The sequence below is a fragment of the Taudactylus pleione genome, unplaced genomic scaffold, assembly GCF_031769625.1.
Source record: "Taudactylus pleione unplaced genomic scaffold, aTauple2 ptg000200l, whole genome shotgun sequence".
NCBI classification, from domain to species: Eukaryota; Metazoa; Chordata; class Amphibia; order Anura; family Myobatrachidae; genus Taudactylus; species Taudactylus pleione.
This window is the reverse complement of record NW_028284602.1, coordinates 152266-169816: the sequence shown is the minus strand read 5'-3', so window position 1 is coordinate 169816 and position 17551 is coordinate 152266. Positions and strand designations below refer to the sequence as shown.

General features: G+C 51.0%; 1 protein-coding gene across 2 annotated transcripts in view; it reads right to left on the bottom strand.

Annotated features, from left to right (window-relative positions):
• SETD2 (SET domain containing 2, histone lysine methyltransferase) overlaps positions 1–17551 on the bottom strand; it is a 127069-nt gene that overhangs the window by 68959 nt on the left and 40559 nt on the right. For both annotated transcript variants that reach the window (XM_088477193.1, XM_088477194.1), the window contains 8 exons: positions 16369–16500; positions 14198–14326; positions 12503–12626; positions 9054–9131; positions 8789–8886; positions 8206–8332; positions 7711–7845; positions 1059–1187 (listed from right to left, as the gene is read on the bottom strand). In XM_088477193.1, the coding sequence (XP_088333319.1) occupies positions 1059–1187; positions 7711–7845; positions 8206–8332; positions 8789–8886; positions 9054–9131; positions 12503–12626; positions 14198–14326; positions 16369–16500 (952 nt within the window). The remainder of the gene's footprint in view (positions 1–1058; positions 1188–7710; positions 7846–8205; positions 8333–8788; positions 8887–9053; positions 9132–12502; positions 12627–14197; positions 14327–16368; positions 16501–17551) is intronic.

The window sequence follows — 17551 nt, the reverse complement described above, 5'->3', positions numbered from 1 at the left end:
CCTAGTGTCCTGTTCCACTTAGCCCTGTGTCACAGCTGACCTGAGCCTAGTGTCCCTGTTCCAGTTAGCCCTGTGTCACAGCTGACCTGAGCCTAGTGTCCCTGTTCCACTTAGCCCTGTGTCACAGCTGACCTGAGCCTAGTGTCCCTGTGTCACAGCTGACCTGAGCCTAGTGTCCCTGTTCCACTTAGCCCCTGTGTCACAGCTGACCTGAGCCTAGTGTCCCTGTTCCATTGAGTCAGGTGTCACAGCTGACCTGAGCCTAGTGTCCCTGTTCCAGTTAGCCCTGTGTCACAGCTGACCTGAGCCTAGTGTCCCTGTTCCACTTAGCACTGTGTCACAGCTGACCTGAGCCTAGTGTCCCTGTTCCACTTAGCCCTGTGTCACAGCTGACCTGAGCCTAGTGTCCCTGTGTCACAGCTGACCTGAGCCTAGTGTCCCTGTTCCATTGAGTCAGGTGTCACAGCTGACCTGAGCCTAGTGTCCCTGTTCCACTTAGCCCTGTGTCACAGCTGACCTGAGCCTAGTGTTCTGTTCCACTTAGCCCTGTGTCACAGCTGACCTGAGCCTAGTGTCCCTGTTCCACTTAGCACTGTGTCACAGCTGACCTGAGCCTAGTGTCCCTGTTCCACTTAGCCCTGTGTCACAGCTGACCTGAGCCTAGTGTCCCTGTGTCACAGCTGACCTGAGCCTAGTGTCCCTGTTCCATTGAGTCAGGTGTCACAGCTGACCTGAGCCTAGTGTCCCTGTTCCACTTAGCCCTGTGTCACAGCTGACCTGAGCCTAGTGTCCCTGTTCCATTGAGTCAGCTGTCACAAAAGTTTCCTTTCGTGAAAATAATCATTTGAAATTTGATTTTGCAGCTGGAATCAGTAAGTTAGCCCTCGATAAATGAGATGTTGCCCTGAAAAAAAATGTTAGTTGTATCTAGTTCAACCATTCTTGTGAAGTAAGATTAGACACCAACTACCATCAATACACAAGACTGTTCTATATGAGAGTGACAGTAAGATGGTTTCCTAAGGTCATCCAGGTAACGGGGGAGACAGATTACGGACCTCTAGCTGCAGCTTGATGCTATTACTGGTGTTCCCCCGGTTGTCTCCAAGTTCAGCCATCCAGATCCACAGCAGGGAGAGTCCGTGACATTCCAGGAAAGACTTCAGACAGGACTGGGACTGTGTGTTCTATGGACAGGACACATACATACATGTACATATGTTACACAGCACTATACAGTCACCTGTGTACCCAGCCGGAGAACATAAATGATGGCTTCAACAAATGCAAACCAGCCATTACTAAATAATCCATTTAGCGGGAAGGTGTCTGTCAGTCAAGTGTGTCCATAGTCTTCAGGATCCCTGTAACACAGGCAGCAATGCCATAAGGCCCACAAGGGCACTGCGGTGCCCACGGAGCGGCCAATGGGGGCAAGTTACATAAGGGCACTGCGGTGCCCATGGAGCGGCCAATGGGGGCAAGTTACATAAGGGCACTGCGGTGCCCACGGAGCGGCCAATGGGGGCAAGTTACATAAGGGCACTGCGGTGCCCATGGAGTGGCCAATGGGGGCAAGTTACATAAAGACAAGCGGTGCCCACGGAGCACCAATGGGGGCAAGTTACAAAAGGGCACTGCGGTGCCCACAGAGCACCAATGGGGGCAAGTTACAAAAGGGCACTGCGGTGCCCACAGAGGACCAATGGGGACAAGTTACGTAAGGGCACTGTGGCGCCCACGGAGCACCAATGGGGGCAAGTTACATAAGGGCACTGCGGTGCCCACGGAGTGGCCAATGGGAGCAAGTTACATAATGGCACTGCGGTGCCCACAGAGCGCCAATTGCGGCAAGTTACATAAGGGCACTGCGGTGCCCACGGAGCGCCAATGGGGGCAAGTTACATAAGGGTACTGCGGTGCCCATGGAGCACCAATGGGGGCAAGTTACAACACGTTACTCAGAGGGGGCTAACGACATACACAAGTTCTGTAAGGTCCCGCAAGGCAGCTAATTGAAGCAAATCCTCCACTACAGTAATTAACGTGGAAACAATAACTTCTAGTCAGCTCTAAACACGTAATACAAGTCAGGAATAGGAAACTGTTTTCCATCAGGTAGGGTACACCTCAGTTGCACTTATGTAAAACGTGGCGTTTGTATGTACTTACCACATGTGCGCTGATTTACGGAAGAATTAACAATTCTCAGGGAAATTCTGGGTAATATAGTGGCGGGATTTTAAGAAACAAATGTTAATAAAGGAGTGTTATGGTAAAACTTACCCTTGTTAACGCGCTCCCTTTGAAGTCCATAGGGTCCACAGGAAGACAATGGAGTCTAGGTGGGACTTGGAGGACCAGACACCAACAGCAAAGCTTTTCTATCCCAGTATGCTCCGGTCCTTCCCCCTATACCACGCCCACAGCCTGAGGGCAACTCTGTTTTGTTAACAAGCCCAAGGCAGGAGCAGGATAGGAGAGAAGGAATACTGGTACACTGAGGAATCACACTCTCACACAGAGAAGGAAACAAGTGACCAATAGAAGATGCCCATAGAAGCCAGGAGCATCAGGGCGGGTGTCCTGTGGACCCTATGGACTTCTAAGAGCGTTAATAAGGGTACGTTTCACCATAACTCCTTTTCTTCTTCAGGGTCCATAGGGCTCCACAGGGAGACAATAGGGATGTCCCAAAGTAGTTGTTCAAGTACGGGGACGCTCCTGTGCTGAGAGGAGAACCTGGTGCCCGAAGGAAACATCCCGAGAGGCAAATGTATCAAAAACATAAAACCTAAGAAAGGTGTGGACAGAAAACCACGTAGCCTTGCATATATGTTCAGCTGAGGCGCCACGCCGGGCGGCCCACGAGGGGCCCACAGAGAGAGTAGAATGAGCAGATACTGTAGCCAGCACAGGAAGGCCTGTCTGCGTGTAAGCCTGTGATATAGCCATGCGAAGCCATCTGGCCAGAGTCTGGTGTTAGCTGGTCATCCCTTCTTATGGAATCCATATAGGATGAAGAGTGTCAGATTTCCTGACGGAACTAGTACATTCCACGTAGATCTTCAGAGCTTGGGCCACATCTAAAGAAGCCTCACCAGCCGAGAGGTCTGTTGATTGAAAGGCAGAAACTACAATTTCCTCATTAAGGTGGAAAAAAGAGACCACCTTGGGAAGGAAGCCCAGGCGCTTTCTAAGAACAGCCCTATCCTGATGAAAGATTAAAAAGGGGGAGCAACATGAAAGCGCCCTTAAATCCGATACAATACGGGCAGATGCTATAGCCAGAAGTAAGTATTCTCAGTGAGCCACTTGACATCCACTGATTACAGGAGTTCAAATGGAGGTTCCTGAAGTGCATGGAGAAGCACTGACAAACCCCACGGAGGCACAGGAGGGACAAAGGGAGGTTGTATACGTAGAACACTTTGTAGGAAGGTGTGAACATCCGGTAGAGGAGCAATTCTGCACTGAAACCAGATGGACAGAGCAGAGACGTGCACTTTCAGAGATGCTAGGCGGAGTCCAAGTTCAAATTCTGCCTGAAAAAAGGCAAGTATTCTAGAAACCTTAAAAACTTGAGGGTCATAGTTTCTTGAAGCACACCACTGGAAATATGTATGCCATATCCGGTGATCAATTCTTGCCGAGGCCGGTTTACGTGCTCTGAGCATGGTCTGGACCACAGAGCTAGAAAATCCCTTAGCCCTTAGGAGGGATGTCTCAAGAGCCAAGCCGTTAAAGACAGGCGGGCCAGGTCCAGATGTAGACAGGGATCCTGAGACAACAGGTCTAGTCGTAGAGGAAGTTGAAGAGGAACATCTATGGATAGGCTTTGAAGATCGGAGTACCAATGGCGCCTGGGCCAAGCCGGAGTTAGCAACAGGACTGTGCCCCCTTCCTGTTTGAACTTCTGAAGAACCCGAGGAAGAATGGATACTGGAGGGAAGAGGTACGCCAAATGGAAGGTTCACCTCAAAGATAATGCGTCAATCAAGGCTGCGTTGGGGTCCCTTGTCCTGGCTCCATGCACTGGAAGCTTGTAGTTGTGTCTTGAGGCCATGAGGTCCACATCCGGTAGACCCCATTTGTCCACCAGTTGAAAGACATCTGGATATAAAGACCACTCTCCTGCATGCATGTCGTGATGGCTGAGGAAATCCGCTTCCAAATTTAGAATTCCTGGGATGAACACTGCGGAGATGGCGTTTGGCTCATATGAGAATGCGGGACACTTCTGCCATCGATGTCCAACTTAGAATGCCTCCTTGGTGATTGAGGTAGGCCACTGCCGTGGCGTTGTCGGACTGTACTTGCACTGGCCTGCCCTGAAGAATATCCTGAGCCAGAGTGAGAGCTCTGTAGATGGCTCGGAGTTCCAGGAAGTTGATTGATAAGACCGCCTCGGCTGGAGTCCAGCGGCCTTGGAAGGAGTGCTGGCCGGTCACTGCGCCTCACCCACAGAGGCTTGCGTCCGGGGTGAGGAGTGCCCAGTCCGGGATTCAAAAAGGGCATCCCTTGTCTAAGTGGGACGTCTGTAGCCACCAGGCTAGGGACAGGCGAACCTCAGGTGTTGTAGGGCCCTGGATTGAAACTGAGCAAACTCCACCATGTCGAAGGTGGACACCATGGATCCCAGGGTCTGCATTGCAGAGTGAATTGACACTGTGACTGTGTAGTAGTTTGCGCACCCGGTGTTGTAATACCGAGATTTTGTCTGCTGTTCGAAGATTCTCTGAACCAGAGAGTCTGGGAGGGCTACCAGATGTACCATTCGTGGATAAGGTGTCAAAGAAGACTTTTTCCAGTTGATCAGCCAACCGTGCATTTGTAGAAAGGCAATGGTTACCTGCAGATGGCAGTTAAGAATTTTCGGGGAGCTGGCCAACAGCAAGAGATAGTCTAAATATGGGAGCAGTCTGATCCCTTAACGACGAAGATAGGCCGACATAACTGCCATGATCTTGGTAAAGACCTGAGGCGCTGTTGAAAGGCCAAAGGACAGAGCCTGAATTTGGTAATGTTGCTGTAGTATAGAAAACTGGAGATATTGTGGATGAGAAGGCGCTATAGGTACATGTAGGTAAGCCTCCTGAATGTCCTGAGACAGCATAAAGTCTCCAGGCTCCATACGAAACCTGGGTACCCTGATCAACTTGTTTAGATATTTGAGGTTGAGGATAGGCCGAAGAGACTCGTTGGGCTTCTGAACTAGAAAAGGGTAGAATAACAGCCCTTCCCTCGCTATGAGAAGGGGACCGGACTTATTACTCCTGAGAGCAGTAAGGACTGAACGGCCTTTTTGAGCAGCAGGGCCTTGCTTTGGTCTGATGGAGGTCCTGTGCAAAAGAACTGCTGGGGGGGTCGCCTCAGGAAGGAGAGGGCATATCCGTGGGAGACCACTTCTCTTATACAGGCGTCTGATGCGGTGTGACGCCAGAACTGGGTAAATTGAAGAAGTCAGCCTCTCACCCTGGGAGCCCCCAGGGAGAGGCCCATCCCATTAGGCTGAAGGCGTGTTCTCAGATTTGGTAGGTGGATGTCTAGTAGCCCAGGTCTTTTTGGTCCTAGGCTTGGAGGTCTTAGTTGCTGCCTGATGCCTTGGAAAGGACTAACCTTTAGCTATTCCTTGAGGACAAAAGGACCGAAAGGATGATATCCGAGGCTTTGCATTATATGCAGAGGGCAGGAACCCGGTCTTGAGGGCTGCCAAGGTAGTCACAATTTCGTCTAAATTCTGTGCCAAACAGGATATCCCCAGATTAATTCAGAATCTGATAGCTGGGTGGACTGGGAAGATAATAGCACTCTTAGTAGGTTTACTAGGTAAGAGTCTCTCCTTTTGCAGCATTTGATGAAAGGCTGTAGAGCAGGCACGTCAAACATGCGGCCCGAATAAACATTTTCTGCGGCCCTAGAGTGTGGGCTCACATCTGCATAAGGAGCACTACTAAGGACATTACAGGGGGCACAACATAAGGAGCACTGCATAATGGGCACAAACTCAGGGGACACTGCAAAAGGGTCTCTAATACAGGGTGGAATTGCATAAGGGGCACTGCATTGGGTTTTATTAATAAACCTTTCAAAATTGCATATAAGATTTTCTTCTGTTTGTTGCGGCCCACACACTCGTAGACGTTGAATATTCGGCCCGGTTGGTATTTTGAGTTTGACATGCCTGCTGTAGAGGTATCTGCCAGACTCTGCACTGAGGTAGAAAGTACGTCTACCCATGGGGGAGGCAAAGGAGTTGGAGGGAGTACCTGCTGTGGCCATCTCATAGAGGGAGCTACCACAGGCACCGTTAGGTGGTCCGCAAATTTTGACAGCACCTATGAAAAAGTAGCCTGGGGGGGGGGGGTCCTGTGGAGAGGACACTGGAGCTAATGGGCCCGGGGCAGTATAACAAGATGCACAAAGACCATCCTCTGAAGCTGAGCAGGACTTATAAGACACCAGATTGGGAGCAGCAGGCTGCTTGTTATTCTTGCCTCTGCCAGACATAGCTGCAAGGATAATGTAACACACAATATGTGAGCAACCAAGATGTATGTGTAATATGGCACAGTGTAGTACGCAACAGCGATATATAGCATGTGATAACCCTCACAAATATAGGGAGATGTGAGGTACAATGAACCCCCTTATACCTTAGTATGCCAGGGATATAGTAGAAGAAAGGGAAAGGTATAAGCTGACAGTAATAGCACAAGTCACATACAATGCAGAATATGCAATATAACTGCAATGGGCACTAAAATCAACTACACAGACTGCAGTGGCTGGTAGGATATAGCACTGTATAACCTGGCCCTTGGGAGAGGTATACAAGGAGAAAATGGCTGCCGTGAGTCGCAGAGGGTGAGGGAGAAGCAGCTTAGGGATTAGCAAGACCGCAGTGGAATGGCGCCCTGAGCTGGGGGAGGGTCTGCAGGGAGAGTGCCTTCTCCCCTATGCCGACATTAACCACAGGGTCCCCTGGCTTTAAATGTGCCCTGCGCCAGTGCTAGTAATGTCCTGGTGGTCTAGCGGAGTCCTGGATGAACCAGTGTCTCCTGGGGCAAGACTGCGCATAGACGCAGGTCCTCACCAACGGGATCTGCCTTACCTGTCCCCTTGAGTCCCAACTGCAGCAGGGGTCCGGGAAGCCTTGCTAGCTAGGCCCCCTCAGAGCTCCGCCGGGAGTACCTAGCCTAGGGCTGGTGTGTCAGCGCCGCAGAGGGGCGATGGAGCAGCAGTGCAGACGTACAAAGGACTCTCTCGTGCTGCTGCTCAGTAGTAAAATAAATGAAAATAAAAGTAAATGATAAAAATAAGCTTAATGCAGCCCCACTGGTAAAACGGTGATCCAGCTCCTGCCGGGCACCAACGAAACAGAGTTGCCCTCAGGCTGTGGGCGGGGTATAGGAGGAAGGACCCGAAGCATCCTGGGATTGAAAAGCTTTGCTGTTGGTGTCCGGTCCTTTAAGTCCCCCCTACACCCCATTGTCTCCCTGTGGAGCCCTATGGACCCTGAAGAAGAAAAATTTCATTTTTAAAAATTCTGCCAACAATTAATTTCCTACTAATAAATAAATTTTTCCGTAATATTTTGGCAACTGTATCTAATATAATAAATATCCCCTACTGTGTTCCAGGCTCCAACCCTCAGTGGCTGAGAAGTCCCCCTCCCCCCCAATCCTGGCTGTCGTCCGCTGTCCTTACCCTTATCAGTTTCATACAGGTGAGCTTCTGCTCCAACGTCTCGATTCGGACCATGAGCCGAGATAAGCTGAGCACCTGGTTCTTATCCGACAGCCCTTCCCCGTTCTCCAGCAGCGCCTCCAGCTCGCCATCCACCTACAGCATCGCAGGGAGAAGACCATCACCAGTTACAGCAGGTTCTAAGGACATGGCTCAGCTACATGGCCTACACTCAGATATTCATTATTATGCAGTCTGTGATTTAGACATGTCACTGGCTCCTAGTACATGGACAGACTCAATATTAATTCATCCCACAACTTGGCTGCATGAACGGTGTGAGGGCAAATGGTAGTGGTACTAAAGGGGGGCAATCGCCTTAGCCAGACCCATTGGCAAACGTGTTACCCCTAATGTCTCTCTCTGAGCCCCTAGACAGAGGGAGGTGTGTTGCCCCCTCTTACAGTAATTTGGTAACATAACAGTGGACAGAACTGCAGTGACCACGGGACTCACAGAATCCTTCTTGCGGGATCTTTCCTTCTTCATCTTGCCCCCGGCTGCTCGAACGCTGACGCGGTTTTCCCCGCCAAGGTAACCCCGGCAATTGGCAGAGCCACAGAAGCATTTCTGAGCCTCTTTGCTGTGAATTAGTATAGAGACAGGGGAAATGAGCGCATTTTAAGAGGGGATCATTTATTAGTGAGAACGCTTCTAAATGAAAAGGAAAACTCCACTTGCATAAATACAGAATCCACGGTTTATGAGTGAAGGCCCCCATACATCAGAGACTGATTGCAGCAATCGTGCAATTTACAATCGATTGTGTATAAAAATCTTTCCCTTTTTCAATCGATTGCAAATTGCACGATTGCTGCAATCAATCTCTGATGTATGGGGGCCTTAAGTTGTAATTACAAGAACTAACAAAGAAACCGCTACCATTATCTTATCTTACGTTACAATTCCTCGCTATTCCCCGGAGGACAAATCACTGTTGTTAACGAGAATGCAAGTATGGGGGAGTGCGGCGACAGGACGCGGAGCAGCCGCGAGCTGGCAGACTACGCAAGGCATGAAGTCCACCAACTGGTCTTACCCGTATCTCTGGAACTGGTAATCAAAGGTCAGCTCTGCGCCTCCAGGAACCAATCGGGTGGTAAAAAATCCCACCCTTACCTGGCCATTCACCGTCCACTGCAGGAGACAAACACACCGGCGTTATACAGGACCCCGTTATTACCGCCAGGAGGGGACCACAAGGTTCAGGAGACCCTACAATCACCAAACTATGCCCAGTGGGAAAACAAAATATAATCTAATACTACAAAGAGAATAAGAGAATTCAGGGGGGGATTCCTCACCTTCTGGGTCTCACAGTTGGGGTCACAGCTGTGATTCATGAAACGAGAGCAGTTGCCCTTCTGGGTGGCATCAATAATCTGTAACAGGACAATAGTGACAGGTAATATAAGTGCGTGTATAAGCTACAGGCATAGGGGGCAGACGCTCGGTCGGCAGGTGGCATCGTGTCCGGTCACCTGATGAACATCAGCCATGAAGTGCCAATGTATAGAGCAGATTTTTTCAACCACTGTGTCGCGAGTGGTTGCCAAGTGTGCCATGGCGGCCAGCTCAGCGCGGTTGTCAAGTGTGCCATGGCGGCCAGCTCAGCGCGGTTGTCAAGTGTGCCATGGCGGCCAGCTCAGCGCGGTTGTCAAGTGTGCCATGGCAGCCAGCTATTCCTGCGGAGGCCAATGTGTGTGTTTTATTCCTGCGGAGGCCAATGCAGTGTGTTTTATTCCTGCGGAGACCAATGCAGTGTGTTTTATTCCTGCGGAGGCCAATGCAGTGTGTTTTATTCCTGCGGAGGCCAATGTAGTGTGTATTCTTTAATGTGGGAGCCAATGTGAATGTGTATAGTGTGTTGCGTGCCTCGAGTTGAAAATCACAGATATAGAGTATACGGTCTGCGAGCGGTATGTAGCCAGCCAGTCCCGGCACAGTGAGCTCAGTACATACGCACATAAAACATCTACAATAACAGTATAGACGCGGTCACACATTGCACGTGTGCCCAGCATGTCGCCCACTTCTCCATCCCCAAGAACCGCCCTGGAAAAGTTATCTCCATGCTTAGCTGAAACTACATGGGTGAGAAACTGAGGAGTCTCGTCAACGTCTAGGATCTGCCCTGTACGCTATTAGAGTGAGGGGATGTTGGACGCTTTGCTGCGCCCCCATCAGAGTTGTGAATGTTTTTACTGTACTGGTAGTAATGCGTCTGGAATGTGCGAGATGTGACCTGTTAAAAGGTCTCTCTCTAAGGTGGTCAATAAAACAAGACCTTTACTGCGTGTGGTGGGAGGGGGGGGGACACAAAGCAGGGAGCTCCTCCCCTTACATGCGCCCCCCGCTGCTTCTTTACTCTCCTTAAACAATCAAAGATCACATTTTGCATTAATGCTCCCAATCTGCGAGGAATGTTTCCCATCTGCCCCAGGGCCATCTCTACCTATAGGCTAAATGGGCAGTTGCCCAAGGGCCCCAGGATTCCAAGGGCCCGTGGCCGATAGTACCCCTACCCCCCATTGCATAGCTGCCACCGCTGATAGTCCTGCATGGGGAGGAGGTAGAGGCGGGTACGGCTCAGCGGGGGAAAGAGCGGCGGTGCACTGTACCGAGGCCCACTATGGTGCAGGGGCCCATAGCAGCCGCTGCACCTCCGCTAGTGTCCTCCGGGTCCCAAGTGTAGGGCAAACCGCAGTGAGCGCGGTCTGCCTTACACAGTTTACAAACACACAGCCACCAGTGGCGGCTGTGTGCTTGTTATAGCAGCCAGTGAGACTCAGACAGACTCTCATTGGCTGCTGCATCATCCACGGAGGGAGCCAGCTGGAGCTCACTCATCAGCAGAGTAAGAGCAGGCCCGGAAGAGTGGACAGCAGCGGTCGTAGGTAAGTTGCTTTTTTTTTTGTGTGTGCATGTAAGGGAGCATGGGGAGTCGCAGAGCATAGGTGGGGCTACTTGGGGCACTCTATAGGGGGGTGCTACTGGGGGCACTGTATGGGGATGGTGGCCGCTACTGGGGCATAGTATCATGGGAGGCACTACTAGGAGCACTGTATAGGGGGCCGCTACTGGGGGCACCGTGTGGTAAGGGTGGCCGCTACTGGGGGCACTGTATGGAGGGGACCACTACTGGGGGCAATGCATAGGGAGGATTATTACTGGGGACACTGCATAGGGGGGATTACTACTGGGGACTCTGCATAGGGGGGACTACTACTGGGGGACACTGCATAGGGGGGACTACTACTGGGGGACACTGCATAGGGGGGACTACTACTGGGGGACACTGCATAGGGGGGACTACTACTGGGGGACACTGCATAGGGGGGACTACTACTGGGGGACACTGCATAGGGGGGACTACTACTGGGGGACACTGCATAGGGGGGACTACTACTGGGGGACACTGCATAGGGGGGACTACTACTGGGGGACACTGCATAGGGGGGACTACTACCGGGGAAAACTGCATAGGGGGGACTACTACCGGGGAAAACTGCATAGGGGGGACTACTACCGGGGACAACTGCATAGGGGGGACTACTACCGGGGACACTGCATAGGGGGGACTACTACCGGGGACACTGCATAGGGGGGACTACTACCGGGGACACTGCATAGGGGGGACTACTACCGGGGACACTGCATAGGGGGGACTACTACCGGGGACACTGCATAGGGGGGACTACTACCGGGGACACTGCATAGGGGGGACTACTACCGGGGACACTGCATAGGGGGGACTACTACCGGGGACACTGCATAGGGGGGACTACTACCGGGGACACTGCATAGGGGGGACTACTACCGGGGACACTGCATAGGGGGGACTACTACCGGGGACACTGCATAGGGGGGACTACTACCGGGGACACTGCATAGGGGGGACTACTACCGGGGACACTGCATAGGGGGGACTACTACCGGGGACACTGCATAGGGGGGACTACTACCGGGGACACTGCATAGGGGGGACTACTACTGGGGACACTGCATAGGGGGGACTACTACTGGGGACACTGCATAGGGGGGACTACTACTGGGGACACTGCATAGGGGGGACTACTACTGGGGACACTGCATAGGGGGGACTACTACTGGGGACACTGCATAGGGGGGACTACTACTGGGGACACTGCATAGGGGGGACTACTACTGGGGACACTGCATAGGGGGGACTACTACTGGGGACACTGCATAGGGGGGACTACTACTGGGGACACTGCATAGGGGGGACTACTACTGGGGACACTGCATAGGGGGGACTACTACTGGGGGCACTGCGGAGGGGGGACCACTTCTGGGGACACTGTATAAGGGGCACTACTGGGGGCACTGGATAGGAAATCTGTTGTACGGTACATGTTCAGGCTGTGACTTGTGTTTTTTTCCTGTAGATGACTTCTGTTTTTCTGCCGAAAGCCAACACCCCCCCCTCCCCGGCACAGTCTCCACCGATAGCATCCCATCCCTGGCAGAGGATTGTTTAATAGGGGCCCCAGTGCATTGCTTTGCCCAGGGGCCTGCACTGCTGTTAAGACAGCCCTGATCTGCCCTACTCCTCCCATCGGATGCTGCACATTTTATTAAATACCCAGAGAAGAACCCTGCCGTTATTCAGATGCAGTCCCTGCTTCATTGCTTTCTACAGCAGAGATCTTCAGATGGGAATATGCAGACGGTATTTCTGGTTTATTTGCCGGTTAGCTCGGTGCTGCCCCCTGCTGGCGTCTCATCTCACCTCATCATTCTTCAGTGCCATGAAATAGTAGTGGATGTTCTTGTTGCGAGCGTACTCCTTCACTCGGGATTTAAACTCCTTATGGTCCAGGACCTCTCCGCAATACTCCAGTACAAATGTATTCCTAAGGGGAAGCGGAATCCAATCAGAGGGAATTAGACAGAAGAAGAAAATAAATGAAGAATGGACGGAACGCCAGGTCTATGACACCCTTGCCCGCCCCCCGTTCCGGTGGCTATGCTGCACAGTAAGGTTCCGTTGTAGCCTAGTGACAGACTGGATCTCTGTCATATTAAATAGCGATTTATGCCAGTGGCCCCAAACGGTCTATTCATTCTCAGGACTTTTCCTTCTACTAGAAGTTGTGTTTTGCAGCAAAAGTGCTTTATTGCCGGAAGACGGACCGCTCTCCCTCAACAATGGGATTGTCTAGCGAAGTACAAACCGTGTAACTAAACTAACACAAAACTTTATCTATCGTGGGAACCAACCGAAAACCAGCCTTGGTATCAGAGACTGGGGCTACAGGTTAAAGGGGATCCCAACAGCATCTGCCGAAAGAGTCTCCAAACAAACATCATAATACGACATATACTGTTACATGAAAAAGTATAGATCTGTCTGTCAGAGCGCCCCACTGGCAAGAGCAGGTTCTTGTCCTGGCACCTGGATGTAAGCTACGCAGCAGGAGATGGCATCAACAGAGGTCGGGATAGGACAGGAGATATGGATCCATGTGCATGCAAGATTACTTCCATTGGGGGGGGGGGGGAATGCGAAATAGCTTACTGTATATACTCGAGTATAAGCCAAGTTTTTCAGCACATTTTTTGTGCTGAAAAAGCACCCCCTCGGCTTATACTCGAGTCATGCCCGCATGGTACGCTGCTGAGTAGCGTACCATGCGGGCCGCGGTGCAGACTGTTTCACTGTGACACCGCGTGTGTAGCGCTGACCGGACGGAGTTCGGTCAGCGCTACACACTGCTAAACACACAGCCGCCGGAGCCGGCAGCTATGTGTTTAGTGTAATCAGTCTGTCAGACTCTCAGCGGCTACTGCTGCTCCCACTGCGGGAGCCATCTTCCGGCTTCCGCAGTGGGTAATGGGAGAGACGTCGTCATGACGACGTCTCTCCCATTATGCAAAGCGGCGGAGGAGCCTGTAGCAGCGTCGGGACCAGGAGCGGGGTTACAGGTAAGTGTTTTGTTTTTTTTTACATTTCTTTCTACTGGGGGGGCTACTACCGGGGGGTACTACCAGGGGGGGATATCGCTGCTGGGGGCACTACCAGAGGGGGGGATTAATAATGGGGGAACTTCCAGGGGGGGGATGTTGCTACTGGGGGCACTACCAGGGGGGGGGATTAATACTGGGGGCACTACCAGGGGGGGATATTGCTACTGGGGGCACTACCAGGGGGGGTATTACTACTGGGGGCACTACCAGGGGGGGGATATTATTACTGGGGGCACTACCAGGGGGGGATTACTACCAGTAGCTGCTGCATTTCCCACCCTAGGCTTATACTCGAGTCAATAAGTTTTCCCAGTTTTTTGCGGTAAAATTAGGTACCTCGGCTTATATTCGGGTCGACTTATACTCGAGTATATACGGTAATTCACAAAAAAGCAAGAAACCGTCTATTTACGCTAACTGCAAACATACGATAATGCTGGTGTCCATTATAACTTACGGTTTAAGATCTTTGCCGGCTCGGAGACCCCAGCCCTTTTTCTCCGTCAAGATGACTTCAACATCAGCATGTTGCTTCCGCTGGAAGCGCCGGTTACAGCAGTAATCGCCATTTGGGCATCTTGAGGAGCTGGAGAAATGGGGCAGAGAGACCTTTATGGTAAAATACAGAGGGGTAATGCCACGCTAAATTACTTCTCCTAAATATTAGTAGACATTTGGTGATGTACAATCGAGGGCTCCGATGTCTGGGTGGTGTGTAAGCACATTATAGCCCCTCACACTCATGGTAATAGGCAGGCAACAACTGTTTGCACAAAGAAGAAATACAGGTGCACAACTCCAAATTACCGGTAACTGATTATATATAAATAAATACATTTTGCAGTAAATACAATAGAGGTATTTGGCATAATCTTGGCCAAGGTTATGGGCCTGCCCACCATATCCGGGTAATCTCTTGTCGGGCAGGTCCCTAACATACTAAGGCTCAAATCCAGAGCGCAGGACACCCCCAAACTAGCCCAGCTAATCCACCCCAAAGCACCACTCTAATAAGAAAAGTGAAGTGTTAAGAGCAGCCGCTGGCCGCATATAAAGCATAAAAATAAAAAAGTTAAATACACATATATATATACACATATATACATACATACACACATTATATATATATATATATATATATATATATATATATAAAGGAAACAGACAGTGAAGTATTAAAATGTGTTAAAGGAAAATGTGTTATACTGCGGTGCCCTGAAGCAGATCCTTAGTATGTTAGGGACCTGCCCGACAAGAGGTTACCCGGATATGGTGGGCAGGCCCATAAGCTTGGCCAAGATTATGCCAAATACCTCTATTGTATTTATTGCAAAATGTATTTATTTATATATAATCAGTTAATTTGGAGTTGTGCACCTGTATTTCTTCTTTGTGTATATATCAATGGTCTCCACAGGTAGCACCTCCAATTATATATATATGTCCAGAATGTGCAGTCTGAGATCTCTTTTCTTTGTAAACGACTGTTTGCAGACTGACTTGATGATCAGACGTTTTACTGGACAGATACAGAGATATAAAGGGTACTTCTAATATACAGATGTTGATGTAAGACGTGTTGGATATTTGGACTAAACGGCTTCCACTAGGGCAAAAAATTACCAGTGGTGAGAAAACGATCTGATGTATCCCGATATGCGATTCCTCTCATCCAGACATCTGTGGGATAACTTCCCATATAAGAAGCAGACTGGCTCCCGCTACAGCAGGTCCTGGGTGGGCCGGTCTGCCATTAATGCTCACAGCCGGTCTGAGGGGCTGGACACCTAGCTACCCAAGCCTGTTTCATCTGTTATGTCCACCATGAGGAGCAGAGAAGTGTCTTATGGGGGTCGGACATCTGAAGGCGGGACAGAAGGAGTGAAATCTGTGACCTCTTTCCCCCCCCGTGCCATGGAAATAAACTAATCCTGATGAGGACCTTCTCAGAGAATGGTAGAGACTTTTGGACTCCACTGGCTCAATGCAATTAGGTGCGAGCGGTGCCATGCGCTGCTGCAACGGCACGAAACGTCCGCCACGGCACATCAGCTTGTCCTGGACTCACGGATTTTTGTGCGCAGCCCTAAGGAGCTGCTTATGCGTGCGCGTAATGTACTCGCGGCATCCCCATAGGTGAGCGTGAATGCTGGCCTTCCGTCACACATGCCAGGTATTCAACAGTGTCAAATCTGGGCACTGTACCTCTTCTGAGCTTGGCCATGGAGGAACTCACCATGCCAGGCACAGCGAGAACGTGGGTATAAAGGAGAGGGCATAGATGCAGTGCTCAATCCAAAGTGGCCAAGTAACTGCAGAACAGACACCGAGCAGCAAATGAGAGAGCCCGTAGGCACCCCCAAAACAGTCTCAACTACTCCCCTGCAGAGATGAGGGTCCCGTGTCACTGCCTGCGGAGGCCGAGCCCCCCCATGCGGCTGCCTCACATACATCATGTGTCATCTCTCATTGGTCAGTGCAGTCACATGACTTAGCATATACACAGCACTGCACATCCACTACAGACGTCAGTCACAGGAAAACATGGCACTGCAGTGATATCGGTGGGTAGGTTGGAGGTTTCCAATAACGTTTTCATTTATAGATCATAAAATATGAATTACTCACCACTCAATCATGAGGAGGCGATTCAGGCAGTCCTCTCCGCAGGCCATCTCTCCCTGATGTCGTTCCTCCTTAGAGAGCAGAGGACACTCGCACTGCATCCGCTTTATGTCCCGGTGACTCTTATTCTTCTTTCTGCAGAATGGAATTCATCAAAGGGGAAAGTCTGAAGGAGCAGTTTTGAGAAGCCAGTAATCTAAATCTGCAGACTATCACTATGCATCTGTCAGGGGGGCAGAGCAATGTTCTGCAGATCCCTAGAGAGGTCAGTAAGGTAATAATCTGCAGAGTTTATCGCTATGTTCCTGTATGGGGGGGTACTTTCGGTGGAACAGTGCAATGTTCTGCAGATCCCTAGAGCGTGCAGTAATGTAATAATCTGCAGAATATATAAAAGCCAGCTTGCCTGAACACCTGGGAGAACTACTGGCTGGTGGGAGACTGCTTTGTGCTCTCAGGGAATCTAAGGAGGAGGAAATTCCATCATAAAACTGCTCCCGTCTGACATTCTCTGTACATAGAACCGGTGACCACAAGGAAATCATCAATATGGCCCCTTTGCAGAGACCCTGCTGCTTCAGCTCAGACTTCGTAGCGCCCAGTCAGTGGCTGAGATTGCCCCTCAACTTCTAGAACGGAGCAAGACATGGGCTGGCGTCTGCGATGTTACATCATCTGGAGTCTGAGGCTGCCCCGTATGTCATTCAGGGGTCTATTTACTAAGCAGTGTCAGGAGACAGAGTGAAAAGTGATAAGGTGCCAGCCAATCAGCTCCCAACTGTCATCTCACAGGCTGTGTTTGAAAAATGACAGATGGGAGCTGATTGGCTGGTACCTTATTAGTGTTCGCTCTAGTTCCGGCGCGAGGCAGGGCGCCGGAGCTAGAGAGGGCACGTTCGTGTGCGCTCCGAAGGCGCGCGACCGAGAAGGGGGCGTGGTCATCTAAAAGGGGGCGTGTCTATAAGACGCGTCCCCTTTTCGTCACTCTTGGGGGTGTGCCCGGCACTTACAGACACGCCGGGCAGCCCCTAAGTCCTGCAGACAGGGAGAATAGATGCCGGGCGCATGCGCCCGGCGTCTATTCTCCGGCGGTGACCGAGTCACCGCACATTTCTTCACCCGCGGGACACTGCGACCCGCGGGTGAAGACGGTTCCCGCAGGCTGTTAGGGCAGGGCGCTTTTTGC